This window comes from Chrysemys picta, chromosome 5 (assembly GCF_011386835.1).
Source record: "Chrysemys picta bellii isolate R12L10 chromosome 5, ASM1138683v2, whole genome shotgun sequence".
NCBI classification, from domain to species: Eukaryota; Metazoa; Chordata; order Testudines; family Emydidae; genus Chrysemys; species Chrysemys picta.
In genome coordinates this window covers 114,097,434-114,114,473 of record NC_088795.1, presented here as the reverse complement: position 1 = coordinate 114,114,473, position 17,040 = coordinate 114,097,434, and the positions used below count along the sequence as shown (strand labels likewise).

Genomic DNA, 17,040 nt, shown 5'->3' with positions numbered 1-17,040 from the left:
AATGTTATTCAGGAGTGTCATATGTAAGACACAGGAGATAATTGTCCTGTTCTACTTGGCACTGGTGAGGCCTCAGTTGGAATACTGTGTCCAGTTTTGGATGCCACACTGTAAGAAAGATGGGGACAAAATTGGATAGTCCAGGGAAGAGCTACAAAACTGATAAAAGAATACTTGACCTATAAGGAAAGATTAAAAAACCTGAGTATGTTTAGTCTTGAAAAAAGAAGACTGAGAGGGACACCAGAAAATAGTCTTCAAATATGTTAAGGGCTGTTGTTAAGAGGAAGGTGATCAGTTGTTCTCCATATACACTGAAGGTAGGAAAAGAAATAATGGGCTTAACCAGTAACAAGGGAGATTTAGATTAGATGTTCGGAAAACATCTGTGCACCCAATTCTCCCCCTAATAATCAGACTTTTGTGTGTGTACCCTTGAAGCACCAAACTTCGGACCCACCAAATCAAGCAGGATTATGTGCACCTGTTCCCGAAGCAGGCAAGCAAGGAAGTTTGTGTGAACCTGACCTGTCATACAATCCAATTTCTATGTGCTCAGGCCAACAGTCAAGTTTGTGTGCACAGAGCATAAATTGTCAGTGATTACCCGGTTACCAATATTTATCTTAAATCCTGTCACTTTTATTAAAAAAAAATTCTGGTTGCACCTGATTTGCACAGGATCCACTTCTCTACCAAATTTTGTGTAAAAAAGAAAAAATGTTTTTAAGGAAATATTGCTCAACAGTGAAGAGTAGAATTGAGAGTAGAATTCCAGCCAGAGCCTATTTTCAAAGAAATCCTGTTAAAAATTTACATAGTGAAAGTAAACTAAAACTGCATAGAAAATTTATGGCATAAAAATGAACTAAAATTTTCACACTGAATTGGTAACGTACTTCAGAGAAAAATGCTCTACTTTAGAGAAAAACGAGAAATGTTTGTATTTCTAAATATATTTTAGAACAAAACCCTAACTGTGAAGTTGCTGCTGGGTTCTTCAAAAGTTTAAAAGAAAGTTGTTGTTGTTGTTATTAAACCAGAACCATTAAAATGCTTTTCTAGTGGCTTTTTCCCCCATAGCATTAATAATGCATTTAAATTCCTATTTGTATAGTGTTTGGGAAGCTTGGTAGGTCACTTATGCAACGGAGTACTTTGCTCTAATCTCTAGAATTGAGATTAGCCTTTTTGTGCTAAATCAGATTTTCATCAAATAATGTCTACTGCTAGCGGTGAAATGTGTTTTTGGGTCTTAAGTAAAATGTTATCTTAAACTTCCCAGTGTGTGATTGATAGTCTCTTTTAGAAGAACACTAAGGACTGAGCTATTGATGAAGAATTTTGTTACAAAGAGATTTAAGGTCGGTGCTAACGTAAATGGCCATGGAGGTTATTTACATAGATGAAGATGCTGTCTGACTTATAAACAGACAGTTGGTTTGACATTGAATCTTGCTTTGCAAATAAATATGTTCGCATGGAGAAGAAACTTAGGGAAAAAATTGCACACTTTCAGCTAATTTTTTGTTGTTGTTGCTTCAGGATACGCGTTCCTCCTTTTCCAAGAGGAGAGCTCTGTTCAGGCACTGATTGATGCCTGCATTGAAGAAGATGGAAAGCTCTATCTATGTGTTTCCAGTCCTACTATCAAGGACAAGCCAGTAAGTAAACAGTAGATGGCCTCCAGGCTATAGCTGCCATCTGTCTAAAGCTGCTCCTGAGATGATGGTGAAAATAATCAAAAGCAAACTACTGTTGTCAGAGTTCAACATCTGGGACAACCGAATGACTTAAATAACCGCAGTGTCTTGAATTAATAGGATTAAAACAAAGCAACTAGACATGTTCAGTTAATGAGACTGTGACTAGCTGACAGTTTATATAGACTGATGAACATGCTAGGACCGTAATGTGGTGAGACTTAAGCATGCAATTTTCTTTTTTTATTAAATAGGTTCAGATTCGTCCCTGGAACTTAAGTGATAGTGACTTTGTGATGGATGGTTCACAGCCGCTTGATCCTCGAAAAACAATTTTCGTTGGAGGTGTCCCTAGGCCATTAAGAGCTGGTAAGTATAAAACTGGTACTGTAATATGGCAATTTTTAAAGGTATACTATTGTCGGTAATAAATTGAATCATACATGTTGCATAAGATTTATACACAAGAATATCTTGATGGTAGACTATCTATGAAATATCTCCCTGTATTTACACTCTCTCTCCTGTAAATTCTCCAGGTGGGCTGTGGCCACAAAGTACTGCTCATCATTTATATCTACTTAAAATCAAAACTCATCAAGAACTTCATGGTTATTTACAAATTAAAGCTACAGGAAATTCACTTATTACTTGTCAAAGTTTTAATGTAAAATTTATCACTCAAAGATTGGTTTTGTTTAAAAAAAAAAAAAAAAAGCATGTGGGTAGGAGAGTCCACGCCCCCATTACTGCACTTGAACTTGCTCAGAATTTTACTGCTGCTGTTCCAGTCTTACTAGTAGTCTACTAGAGCATCCTATGGCATCCATCCAGTCAACAGTTTATATGAAATGGAATCATAGTGCAATGTGCTAGAAATCCCAGCACCTGTTAGAGAGACTGCAGGAGTGCCAATCATGATACCAGAACTTGTTATGTAGCATAACTCTGTCACAGAAAGAACAGCAGTCAGAAGGAAGACACAAGACATCTATTAGTCCATCAGGAAATTGAGAGCCAAAAAAGTGACAATGTAAGATCTAGGTGTAAAAAATCTTCTTTGGTTTTTAATTCTTGGGCCTAGAATTTTCTGGCCTCATGGAATTTTTTCATTTGCAAAAATTTTATCTGTTGCCATAATATAAACATTATGCTTTTTAAATATCGGGGGTAGCCGTGTTAGTCTGGATCTGTAAAAGCAGCAAAGAGTCCTGTGGCACCTTATAGACTAACACACGTATTGGAGCATGAGCTTTCGTGGGTGAAGTGAGTATTCACCCACGAAAGCTCATGCTCCAATACGTGTGTTAGTCTATAAAGTGCCACAGGCCTGTTTGCTGATTATGCTTTGGGTCACTGCAGCAAAAACATAGTATGGCCTTTTTCGTCTTCCAAACAGTGTTGTGATTCTTTTTCATTACTTCAGTCAAAATGCTTCCAGTTACTTGGTCAAAGCTCATTATTTGAGTAAACTAAACAAACACAGTACTGCTTGTCATATTAATATCTGCTGAAACTGAGCTTCTGTGGCATTAATGCGATGACTATTTTGTCTTCACTAAAGTAGTAAGACTTTTAGCTCACTCTTTACTGTATTTGCGAACAGATGTGTTTATTTAAAATAAACACTATTATTCAACAGCACCATCAGCTGACAGCTTCATACACTATTTCCAAGTGCATCAACTATGTCCTAAATGTAAAATTTCAATATATACAGATTAAATCAGTTGCAGTAACTGAAGTGGGCATTTAAATGCTGTGAATGGTTTGCCAAAATACCTGGTTTGTACATTTTGAAATTAACTCTTATGAAAGTCTGTTCCAACTCAAAGTCCAGACAAGCAGACTTTGTATAGGGGTTTGAAGGATAGAAGCTCCTACTCCAAATGGAGGCAGGGTATGGAGCATTTATATAGCCAAACAATAGTGGGCTGCTACAACATGTACTCAAGGATTTTGTAGGAATTCTACCCAGTTCAAAGTCCATGCATTCATCAGCCCCTGAGTCTGCCCCAAAATCCTCTTTCACATCCCATGAAGAAAATCCCCTTGGAGTTCAGCTCTAGGGCACATAGGTGGCAGTGACTCATTGTTCTACTGAGTTTTGACTTTATAAAGTCACTTGAGAGGGATGTGGCCACTGCTGTGAAAATCGATATTTTAAGTATTCTTATGAAATATGTCATATATATTTCCTAGATTATTGGTTTGTATTTTACAATACATATGACATAATAAATTACTAATTTTTCTTTTCTATTACTTTTCAAATAAAAATACATTTGACAGCATTTACATTGCTTATTTTAAAATACTATTGTATTCTTTTGTTCCTCCATAGTGGAATTGGCTATGATAATGGACCGTCTCTATGGTGGAGTTTGTTATGCAGGAATTGATACTGACCCTGAGCTGAAATACCCCAAAGGTGCTGGGCGTGTTGCATTTTCCAATCAGCAGAGTTATATTGCTGCCATTAGTGCTCGGTTTGTTCAACTTCAGCATGGCGATATCGATAAACGAGTAAGTTGTACAGAATTAAGTTGTTTAAAACCATTTATTATGTGTCTCTGCAAATGAGTGACAAGATATAAAACACACCTCACAGAATTCACTGAAGTTGCATTTGGTTTGGCTTTGATACTAACTTCTTAGTTACATTTCTTTTAATAGTCATGTAACTGCTGAAGTTCTAGAAATTAAAACCTTAATGTGCAATATATATTCAGCAAAGCAGCAATTTGTTCCTGTTACTTACTGTATACCGTATCTATTTTTCTTCTTCTAGAGACATAGCTCCCTTTTTGACATCAAGGGCAAAGAGCTTGAAAAATACACTTAGTTTTTCTTCCTTTTATCTGAAGTAAACCAGCACGGTGATGGAATCTTCTACCATTCTGACACTTATACACTGAGACTCCTTAGGTTTGATTTTCAGAGCAGCTTAGTATCTGCAGTTTCCATTGGTTGTAGGTGCTCAAAACTTGTGAAAATATGCCCCAATGGGCCTCAAGCTGGACACCCAAAATCAGATATTGGTAGCTCTTAACATTGCAGAGAGAGCTTTTTAAATGTGCACCAATGAAGTGCCGTCTTCCTGAGTTTGCAGATGGACAATTCCTGTGTATCCACTGCTGCTCATAGCTTCCCAAAGCAAAAATCAAATTGATTCTGATAAGATTGGTCAGTTTCACTACTTCTATTTAGAAGCATGTGGACATCAAGGAAACTGCCATACTGTACTTAAGCTGACATCATTTATGTTGCTGCTTTGGAAAACTATTGGTAGTGGCAGTTGTTGGAGCTTTATCACAGAGAGGTTGTTCCCAAAAAGGAATGTGGGTAAAGAGGAGGAAGGGTAGAGTAGTGGAGATTCCCTTCTCCCGTATAGCAGGCCAAAGACTGCGAGAAAAATAGTACCTCTCATTAGAACCTCCTGGCTGTTGTGGGGAGAGGGAATGCCTTATCCCTTTAAGCAAACAGAGAAGACTGAGGAATAGCTTCATATTTTTCATACACCTATTAATTAGAGGATGAAGTAGAAGTTGAAGCCCTCAGGTAGGGTCCTGTGACAGAATCCTCCTTCCCAGCAATTCTATGTGTGGGGCAAGAGTGGACTGGACTTTTCATGAAGGCATTAATTTTATTGGTGAGACCTCCCCATCTCATCTTCTGCAAAATGGGAATAATTGCACTTCTCTACCTCACAAGGGTGTTGTAAGGATAAATACATGAATAATTATAAGGAACTCTGATATTATGGTGATGCTGGCCATAAATGGGTAGACAGTAAATTTATCATGCCATGGTGATAAATAATAGTCATTTAACTTTTCTAAAGGAACATTGAAGGCATATTGTCAGATTATGAATCCTGATTAAACATTTCTTAGCTGTGTTACTGGGAAAATGAAACTGGAATATCAGAATGGCTCTACTGGATCAGACCAATGGTCCATCTAGTCCAGTATCTGGTCTTCTATAATGGCCAGTGCTAAATGCTTCAGAGGAAGGTGCGAGAATACCACATGAGGCAGATCTGATATAATCTGCCCCGTGAAGTTCTCTTCCTAATCCCCAATAGAGATAGTTCTAAGCATATGAGAGAGAGAGAGTGTGTGTGTGTGTGTGTGTGTGTGTGTGTGTGTGTTCCAAAACACTTTGCTTGCATTAACTGGTATAACTTTGTACCTTAGAGACTAACAAATTTATTAGAGCATAAACTTTCGTGGACTACAGCCCACTTCTAAATTTGTTAGTCTCTAAGGTGCCACAAGTACTCCTGTTCTTTTTGCGGATACAGACTAACACGGCTGCTACTCTGAAACCTGGTATAACTTTGGATATTCTTGTTATCCGTATAAACGTCCAGGCCCTCTAAGTTCTCCGCTTCCGTGACAAACTGTGCTAGTCTAATTCCACAGTTTAATTACACCGTGAGTGGAAAAAGTATTTCCTTTTACCAATCTTGAATTTACTGCTTTTCAGTTTCATTGAGTGTCACCCAGTTCTTGTGTTGTGAGCCAGGAAGAACCAAAGTACCAATCTATCTTCCCTGTACCATTCTTTCTTTCATATACCTTTATTTTGGGTCCTTTTTTATTCCTTACCTTTCTAAGGTAAACAATCCCAAACTTTTCAATATCTCTTTATATGAATTTTTCCATGCCCCTAACATTTTAATTTCCCTTCTCTGAATCCCCTCTAATTCTGCTATATACTTTTTGAGGTGGATATTCCACTCAGTATTCCAGATGAGGAGTACAGCATTGATTTATAAAATGGTACTATAATATTTTCTGTATTATTCTTCATCCTGTTCCTTATGCATCCTAACACCTTGTTTGCTTTTGTGACTGCAGCTGTATCATGCACAGAAGTCTTCATTGATCTGTCACAATGATGCCCAGGTACCTTTACTGAGTTAATAAAGTAATTTACAACCCTGTAAGGTGGATGCATAATTCAAACTTTTCCTTCCAATATATGTTTGCTTTGCATTTATTTACCTTGAACTTTATCTGCCATTGTGTTACCCATTCACCTAGTTTGGTTAGATCCCTCTGAAGTTCCTCACATTATTCTCTGGATTTGACTAACTTAAATAATTTTATCATCTGCAAATTTTGCTACCTCTTTACTTAGCCACATCATTAATAAATATTAAAGAAGGTTCCTAGTATAGAACCCTAAGGCATCCCTCTATTAGCCTTTCGCCATTATGATAATTGACCATTTATTCCTATTCTTTGTTCCTTATTTGTTAGCCAGTTTTCAATCCAAGACAATACTCTGCCTTATATTCCATGGCTACTTAGCTTCTTTGGTAGCCTTTTGTGAAGGACCTTGTCAAAGGCTTTTGACAGTCTAAATAAATTTTAGCAGTTTCTCCTTTATCTATTGCTATATTGATCCATTCAAAAAATTCTAATAGATTAGTGAGACGTTATTTCTCTTTCCAGAAACCATGCTGGTTAGATTATATCATATCATGATCTTCCAGGTGTTTTATTATTTTGGTTTTGTTATTTCAATGAATTTACAAGGTACAGAAGTAAGGCTTTCTGGTCTGTACCTGGATCATCCCTGGAACTTCTTTATGTATCGGTACAATTTTTGCTACCCTTCAGTCCTTAAGCTATTTTTAATTAGAAGAATGCATGTTCTTTGCTAGCAGCTCAGCGACTTCATCTTTGAGCTTCTTCTGTACTCTTGGATGTATACCATCTTGACATAGTGACTTGCTGCTTTTTAGATTATCTGCTTATTTTGACACCTCTTCTTCTGTCTCCTCAATGTCTGATAGTATCTTATCTTTTATTTCCAGAGAAGAGGAATTCTGGTGTAGTTATCTTCCTAACATCTTCTGAGGTGAAGACTGATGCAGAGAAATTATTTAGCTTGTCAGCAATGTTCTTATCGTCTTTTAATTGCCTCCTTTGTCCCTTGGTGATACAGAAGACACACTGATTTGTGTGCAGGCTTTATGCTTCTGATATACTTGAATAATCTCTTGTTGTTTTTTTATATTTCAGCTCTTTCCTCTTCAAAATCTGTTAGTACTCCTGAATTCCATTTTACATATTACTTACTGTAATTTAGTCTCTGAATAATTGGAACCTTGAATTTACCTATTAAACACTTATGTTTGGTTTTTGCATTTTAGTCTTTTGGATCAATGAAAATAGATTAGTAAATTTCAATTTTGTTTCCTAGTCAGTTTCACTTTCAGATTGTTGTTGTGCTATAATATTGGGGTGTAAACACTGCAGAAGAATGTTTAAATTCTAACACGCTGCTTTCATTTTCGTCTTCTCTATTTGAACATATTTATTGTTAATATTAGATTTTGGGAAATCTAAAATATGGGCCTAATCTTTCAGACATGTCTTTAAAATGAAACAAATGTTAAGCAAGATAGTTGCTTTGATTATGCCACTTGAATTTGATAAATCTGGTATCAGACCCATAGAGCTATTGTAAAATAATTAATTTATATTGAAATGCTATATTTGTACTGAAAATCATGAAGCTAGTGATGGCCATGTTGATCAGTAGTCTGAGATAGCTTCTCATTTTTTATAAAGGAAAACAAATATTCTAGAACTATCAAATTATGTACATAGCTAAGCTATGTAATAGTGTGACCGTATTATTTTATCCTGCTGATTCTACTGATTGTTACACTCAATTGTTCCATCATTTCAAATTAGTTACATTCCCATGTGTTTGTACATCCCCTTGCATAATGGGATCCCAATTTTGTTTGGGGCTTTTATATTGTGCTTTCGCCCGAATTCTGATATATAGAAAAGAGTACTACTTCTAAATACATAAAGGGGATTAAATCTCATACTTTTGACAGATGCATGTGTATACAATTTTCTGAAGGTAATAAAATGTAGTGTAAAAACTGTATAATACTGGATTACAGTTTCTGAAAGCTTTGAAACCCTTATGTTTTACATAAGTAGCATACTTACACTGAGGTTAAGGAAGTTTTTGGATCAGGGTGTATTTGAGAGATATCAAAAGGCAAAGAACTTAATGCCTTTGTTTTAAATTCAGTATCCTATATGAAGAGTGTCAGGTGCACAAAACATTGCCTATTTGTTTGCCACATTAAGACTTGGGTAATTACAGTTGTTGGACTGTTGTTAATTTTGGCATTAAATTTCACATAAGAAATCCCCATTTCTAACCCTAAGGTTCTTGTAGCTGTTAAATGTTACAAATATATAAATTCTCCTTGCTGTGGCTTTAATTAGTTTTTCCACTGTAACTATGGTAAATGAAAGTGTAATGAAGCTGTTAAACTAATTCACTAAACTGGGAAGCAGAAATCTCCTGAGATTTTTTTTTTTTAAATGAAAGATGAATTAGGCCACTAGAAATTAGTTGTCCAGAACAGATCATCATATGTCCTCAGTATCTTTTATTGTTCATTGGATATATATTTGAATGCAACTTGAATGCAATTTTAATTAAAGGGAAGTTTTCTGTCTTTCTCCTTCTTATATCTTTCTCTTCCTCTTCCTCCTGTTTGTTACGACAGTTTAGCTTAGGAAGATCACTTGCAGGAGCATAGGGATAGCCATACAGGATCAAACTAGTGGGCCATCTAGTTTGGTGTTCTGTCTTTGCCAGCAACAGAAGCTTCCGAGGAGGGTGCCAGAAATCTGATGTGGGCGCAATTATGGAATAAATGGCACATAAAGGAAATATTGCCTAACCCCCCTCAATTAGAGGTTGACATGTGCACTGAAACATGAGGGGGTTTATATCCCTTTTGACTTCAAACAAAAAGTCTGCTTTACTTAATGTAACTCTTTACTCTTTTTGCCTTTCATTTTCATTGATTGTCCCTTTGTTTTTGTGCTATGAAAGAAGGTAAATCCAAATATCCAAGGTAACTTCTGTGTTTTGTATACTGCTGTCATAATCCCCTAATTTTTTGTCCCCTTTCTAAACTAAACATTGAAAGAAACAAGGTTGTGTAGATGTAATCCAGAGGCACAATTTAGGTCCCTCTCCTGCTATTGCTTCCAAATAGGCAAACCCTTATATCTATGCTGAGTTCTATTAAAAGTAATGGCTCTGTGCACACCCATTTGTAATAGAAAGATTGGAACTTTAGGCAGCGAATCTTATTTGTGGTGTTGATACATGAGCCAAAAAGAATACAGCTTGACTTTAAGACTCCATGATGAGTTTGCAAGGCTTGTAGTTAGAAGAAAAATCCTTTTATATGTTTAGTGAACAAATTTTACAAAACAAAAATAATGCTCCTCAAAATGCCATTTTTACTGAATAGTTTTTCAAAGTAGGACATTTTAAAGATTTTTTTTCCTTCATGATGTAGTTTTTTGCCCAATCCAATAAACTATTGTTGAGAGAATTAATATTTTCAGTTCTACATTTACTGTTTCCAAATTGACAGGAGTATAAAACTTCTTGAGGATGACTTTCTGTTAGATTTGGCCATTTGTTAATGCTTTCCTTATCCGATTCTTTGCCCCATGGATTTGTGAGATGTATCAAAGGTAATTTTGGGGGTTTTTTGGTTGAAGTATTCATGTAAAATAGTGCATGGAAATATTGGTCAAGCCAAAGAAATGCAATATTTTTATAATTAATTTTTCTAATACTACTTGTATAGATAGCCACTGACCGTTATAAAGGAAATTAAATATACACTTTAATTTTTTCTTGTGTTGCTCTCCATTGCAAGGCTATGTGGCCTAGTGGCCAGAGTCAATACGGCTGCTCTTCCTCACAAGGCTGCGTGGTTTGGAGGCAAGAGGCGGATGGACCACCACCCAGAGGGGTGGTGGCCAGGGTAGGGGGACCTGGACCCTCCCAACTCCACTGGGTCCCAGCCCAGGGCCCTATCAGCAGGGAGTGTATTTGCCTCTGAATCAGTGGGGATCCATCCGAACCACACTGACTTAACACCTGGTCCTATTGTTTAAGGTGTTGATAATTTTTTTCGTGTCCCGCTGAGATATTTTGACAAGTTTTATATGAAGGTAGTTGAAGTCTTCATTAATATAATTGTATTAGACTTTGTTATGGTCTTTGAGTTCAGAACATTGAGAGAGAGCAATTTCCTTCTTCTGATCTGTAGTAGTACAGACCCGGCTTTGTATTCTTATAACTTGGAGTTAGTCCTCACCATTCAAAAGTTATATCTGAATAAATTCTATGGAATATTTTAGATGTGGCACTCCTCTCCTGTTTCTGCAATCTAATATGTATTTCTTTTATGATATATACCCAGGAATTATAGTATCTGTTTGGTTTTGGTTTTTGCATTCATCCATGTTTCTGTAATGTCTGTTATGTCAAGGTCCTCTTCCATTGGCAGACATTCTAGTTCACGTAATTGTGCTCTTCATTTTCTTGCATTCTTGCATTTGAATATAAATATTTATAGTTTTTGACCATGTGCCTATTTTTATTTAACTCCTCAGTCTGACACCACGTTGATTTTAACAGAAATTGCCTCTGTGATCTTGACTTCTGCCTGACCCAGTTTAGCTGTTCTTCCTGTTCTATCCTTTACTTGATACAGAGATGCCTTGTGTTTTCCTTAACTCACACTCCGCACCCCAGCTCTACTTTGAACAATCCCCCAAAACATCATTTTATGTGCCATCATCTGATTTCACTTTGATTAAGGTGAAGCCCATCCCTTTGTATAGGCTCTCCCTTCCCTAAAATGCTTCTCAGGATGTAGTAAATTTAAAGCCTTCCTCTTTACACCATCTTCTCATCCATGTATTGAGACCCTGAAGTTCTCCCTGCTTAGCTGGTCCTGCATGTGGAACTGGAGGCATTGCATAGAAAGCTATGAGTGGCCCTGGACCTATGCATACTTCCTAGCAATCTAAATTTAGCTTCCAGGTCCTCACTCATACACTTTCCTACATCATTGGTATCCATATGTATTATGACCACAAGCTTCTTACCAGTATTCAGTAGAAGTCTCTCTAGATATTTCATGAGATTTTCCACCTTTGCATTCAGTAGGCAGATAACCAGATGTCACATTTACCATATACCCAACTATCTATGAGATTGTTTACACAGCAAGAAAGTGCTTGGCAAGCTAGGGTGTGTGACTCTCCAGTGCACTAGCTTGCCATGCACTAAATGCTGTGTGGTCCCTGCTACAGTGCACTAAAAGTTCCATAGTGCACATTGATGTTGCATCAAAGTACACTATGGAACTTTTAGTGCACTGTAGCAGGGACCACACAGCATTTAGTGCATGGCAAGCTAGTGCTCTATAGATTATACTGTGGCTTGCTGCATGCTAACTCAACATATAGACAATCCCTACATTTCTAATGGTTGAATTCCCCTATGACCAGAGTTTGTCTTCATTTCAGCTGTGTAATCCCATCCCCAGAAGTGATCTCCTCTGTACATGAGGAGTGATCAGCCTCCTCTGTCTCAGTTGGAAGATGTGTTCTATCTAAAGGAGTGTATTTTTCTACCACCTAAGTTGCCTCCCATCAGGAAATTTGGGAGATCAGGGAAGTCCATTTTGAGATGGTCCACTATGCAATCCATCTCTACATCTCTAGATACAGTTTTTTGTGTCTCTCTGCCATTCCATTTCTGTAACTCTGGCCTGAAGATGGTTGGTTGGTCTCCCTTTGGGGTATGGGCTATCTTCACTGGGTGCATACATATACCATACTTGCCATACATTCTTCATTTATGCAGTAAACCAGGTAACATCCATCCAGTCTTGTACATCCATAGTTACACGGGTTTGTATCCTAACTTGGTACTAGATTATGTTAGGTGTGATTTTTTTTTCATTGATTAGAAGGTGATTATTTTAGTGGTTTTTTCCTAATTATTTGAGTCATCTTTTTTTAATTATGCACTATTTTCTTTCTTGTCTCAGTTTTGGAAAAAGCCCAAACTCATATTAATAGGCATGGAGGTGAGGAAAAGAAGAAGAGAGAAAGTGCAAACGGTTAAAAAGAAATGCTTTCATATGCTATACGTTAATACACTGATTCAGTATTTTCCTTGTTGAACTGAAACCACTGAGGGAGTTTGGGATTCTTTCAGAGTTTAAGGAGCCATTGGCACACATTTGATGACAGCATTCTCCCTAACAATAGATAGAGATCCTTGAATTTTGAAGTTCAGCCCACACACACTTATTCTTATTGAAATGTACAGTACTTCACTTGTTGCTTTAAATTGTAAAGATAACTCTTCCATGAGGTACCTATTCATATTAAAAGCTTTGAGTTTAACTCATAGAAAAGCGACTCGTTGCAGCGATACAGGATGTAGAGTTTGCATTAAAAATACAGGTTAGCGCAGTGAGTGTACTTCCTGTTTTTTTCCACAACATTTTTTATGTACTGTAGACCAGTCAGGAATGATAGTCACTCATGGAACATTTTGGGGAAAAAAGACTTTTGATGTAAAGCATTTGGAGATTAATTTTAGGGATTGCTATTTCCCCTTTTCTCTTAATTTGATTAGCATTTGTTGTAAGAATAGTGCATTTGTGTGTGACTTAAAATCAACTTCATTTTCAAGAGTTTGCATTGATTACTCACATCAAATGAAATAACTTTAGCTAGCTTGCAACAGAAATACTTTTGCCTACTTATTAGAACACATTTTTTAAAGGTAAGTGATGTGCTGATTAATATTATGCATAAAAGTGACTGGTTTTTGTCCATGCTGCATCCAGTTTTCTCATACGTTTAAGGATACATTTTAAATACTTTTTTTTAATTCAAGTTTTTACTGTTTCATACAGCAGTTTGAAACTAGTATGTAAGGGTGACTGCTTAGCTCCAGAACGGATAGCATCTTTATGTAGATTCTTGCTAATGTTAAAGTATATCGATAAACAATCCTTTTATAGCAATCACTTCGTGAGCATGAATTGCTGCAACACTGTGTTTTGACAGACGAATGACAAGAAGTATGTCTTCTTTATAAAGTGAGGAAAACATTCAAAACAATGTGTGGTTTTTGTTTGTTTGTTTGTTTTTAAGGTGGGGTCAATTCCTTTGTATTTTGTTTTGAAATTCTTTTTCCTCTCTGAACACAATGTGTAACTGAACTGTAATAGAGACCTAATGCAAATTAACCATTAGACACTTGCCACTTTTCCACTCTGCCAGTCAGATGTGTTTGGGAGTGGAGAAACTGTCTATACAAGACAGGTGTCTGGTAGTCTGAGAGTTGCAAAGATGGTGTTTTAAATAATGTGTTAAAAAAAAACAACCTAGAAATACAGTGTATTAACAACCTATTGTGTAAAGTTAAAATAGTTACATAAAGAGTTAAAGGAATATATCATCAAGGCTTTTGGCTACAAATTTGATGTATTTTATTCCTGAAATGGCTACTAATTTGCACAAATGATCTGTGCACACAATCATTTGTGTTTCTAAAATAGGATGTGAGCAAGCCGGTAAGGTGTAGGTCCAAGTGTAACTCTGGTTTGCATACAAGCTAGATTCTTGCATGATCAAATAATTGTGTGCAAAATTGTGTGCATAGTTAATATATGTCTATGCTGCAGTTAAACACCCACGGTTGGCCCCTGTCAGCTGACTCAGGTTATTTAATTGTAGTGTAGCTGTTTGGGCTTGGGCTGGAGCCTGGGCTCTGGGACCCTCCCCCCTTGTGGGGTCCTGGAACCTGGGCTCCAGCCTGAGCCCAAATATTTACACCACAGTTAAAAAGCCCTGTAGTTACATGGGCCAGCAGTGGGTGTTTCATTGCAGTGTAGGCATACCCTTAGAGGTCAGGCTGAGATCTCTTTTGAACAATTGGTATTTTTCATGACCAGTGCTTCTGTATTAACCTTTATCAACAATATAGATTAGCCGGATACTCTCAAGCAGTCCTTTATAACAAACTTAGTATAGTTCAAAGTGTATGCTCCTTGAAGCATGTTTGAAAGCACCGAGCACAACATTTGCTCAATAAATAGTAGAAAGTAATGTGTATTGTGGGAGTGAATTTGGTAAAGGCAACTTGGAGCAAAACAAAAAAATGTGTGTGTGAAATGATTTACATAAAAATATCTTTCTGCTTCCTGTGAATGCTACTGGGCAATGTGAGAGTGACCAAGGCTTCCATTTCCTTTCTTTCTTCCTCCTGATTTAATTTACACTTCTCCACGTAAGGACTAGACTGCAGTCTCCACTCGTCTATAAAAATATTTGTGTATTTCTAACAAATTATGATCTGGATGGGTGTTCCTGTGGCATATCTCCACTGCAGCATTGATGTTCACACTTTGTTTTTTTGGTTGGGCAAATTGAAAATGCTTAATCTTTTCTGATGCAGAAATACAAGACATTAACCAGGGCTTGTTGTTTCTTGTTTTTGTTTTTTTCTCAACAGGTGGAGGTAAAGCCATATGTGTTGGATGACCAGATGTGTGATGAATGCCAGGGTGCACGATGTGGTGGAAAGTTTGCTCCTTTCTTTTGTGCCAATGTCACTTGCCTGCAGTATTACTGTGAGTTTTGCTGGGCAAACATCCACTCTCGTGCAGGACGTGAATTCCATAAGCCATTGGTAAAGGAGGGGGCTGACCGCCCACGTCAGATCCACTTCCGCTGGAACTAAGCATAGTGAACCAGCGTCTACATAAGGAAAGAAGGGTGCATGTGGCTTACTGTGTTTGAAGATACTGACATGCAGAAGAAATAAGTGCATTCTTCTGCTTTTCACCCCAGCTATCAATACATGCATCTTTATCAGCAGCCAAAACACTACAAGCCTCTTGTTTTTCACCAAAACCCTACATCTCAGGCTTACTAATTTTTGTGATATTTTCATGTTAAAATAAAATGTTCTTTTGTATTTTCTCCAAGTTATTTTTATATGTAAAGTTAAAATTAGATATGAGAATGTTTTTGCGTAGGGGCACAAAGTCTGCTGCTATATTTAGTGGGTGAAGCGTGCACTTATTTCTAAACATGGGTTTTTAACTTCAAGATCTGCCCCAGTAATTTACCAAAGGTAGCAAAATAGTGAAGATGGAATATGTCTGCTACAAAAAGCTTATTTTTATTGTTGTTGCTATTTTCAGTGTATACATAAACTAAAAATTAGGGTTGATTTTTGCTCTCCATTTTGACTTGCAAGAAATAATACCTCAAGATAATCTGATTTATTAGCTATTTTTAAACACTTTTAATCACAAGCTGTATTAGCTATGCTGCTATATAGGTGTTATGTGTAATGCCACCTATTAATACGGGATTGAAACGTTTAAGAGACACTGCATTACAGATAAAATGCAGGCAGCACAATATGGCCTAAACTGCCATAGTTTTAGAATGTGAAAAAACTGCATGTTTACTTACCTGTATACACCATATGCATGCACTAGAACTGTTAATTAACAAGAGGTGAGTTATTGCAAATGTTCAAAAAAGGCTCTCTTGAATCTAGATAGCATGAGCAAATTACAAAATTTGTTACAAAAAACAAACTTGCATGCATTATTGTGACTCAAGTAAAAAAAAAATGTCCATGTGTACAATATGCAAATTAGTTTTAGATTAGAAAGTGCAGCCATTTTGTGACCTGGTCGGTAGTGGAATTCGATTTATGCAGACTGGATGTAATATTGTAATCCCTGTGCAATTTTGTGATGTGTGGTTCTAATTAATGTGGAGTGATGTAGTATAGACATGAGTTTGAGTAAAAAGCTAGAATTTTACAAAAAAGTTAATTTAAACCCCCTTGATTGTTCATGGTTAAGATTTCCTCTACAAACCAAAGATGGCCAGCACACTGCTAACCAGTCACCAAATGTAAAACCCATGCAAAATACATTTTTAAAAAGTATACTTATATAAGAATGCATTATGCTTTAGTAATTAAATCTAGGTAAAGTCAAAATGGAGATGGTATAATATACAGTCGGCTAGTTGCATAACAAACTAAATTTTACCTTTAAGACAACAGTGAAATCTGACTTTAAAACTTGCTTACATGTATGACCTGTGTGCATTGTGGTCTTCTGTCAAACTGGGGTCACTGTTGCATGAAACGTAGCTACTTGACAGTCCAGTATAGTGTTTTTATTTTGATGAAGGAGTTCTAGTAATGACTTTGCTTGCAAATTTTGAGAAAAACAGTTTGGACAAAGGCAATATTTAATACATTTCTTTGGTACTGAACCCTAATAGACAAAAACACTGCTAATGATTCTTCTATCTCAGAGCATTTTTAATGCAACTAGCCCCCTACATTTTAATGGAACAGAGAGATATTCTGCAGTCTAAGCAAGCACCCAACAATGGTAAATGTTAAAATG

At 36.7% G+C, this 17,040-nt stretch overlaps 1 protein-coding gene across 14 annotated transcripts in view; it reads left to right on the top strand.

The window, feature by feature from the left end:
• CPEB2 (cytoplasmic polyadenylation element binding protein 2) overlaps window positions 1–17,040 on the top strand; it is a 77,928-nt gene that overhangs the window by 58,846 nt on the left and 2,042 nt on the right. For 7 of the 14 annotated variants that reach the window (XM_042855456.2, XM_065597061.1, XM_042855453.2 and 4 more), the window contains 5 exons: window positions 1,546–1,664; window positions 1,958–2,072; window positions 4,048–4,229; window positions 6,569–6,616; window positions 15,111–17,040. The exon at window positions 15,111–17,040 is cut by the window's right edge. In XM_042855456.2, the coding sequence (XP_042711390.2) occupies window positions 1,546–1,664; window positions 1,958–2,072; window positions 4,048–4,229; window positions 6,569–6,616; window positions 15,111–15,338 (692 nt within the window). In that variant the 3' untranslated portion in view covers window positions 15,339–17,040. The remainder of the gene's footprint in view (window positions 1–1,545; window positions 1,665–1,957; window positions 2,073–4,047; window positions 4,230–6,568; window positions 6,617–15,110) is intronic. The other 7 variants (XM_008170151.4, XM_024106860.3, XM_024106858.3 and 4 more) reach the window with 1 other exon arrangement.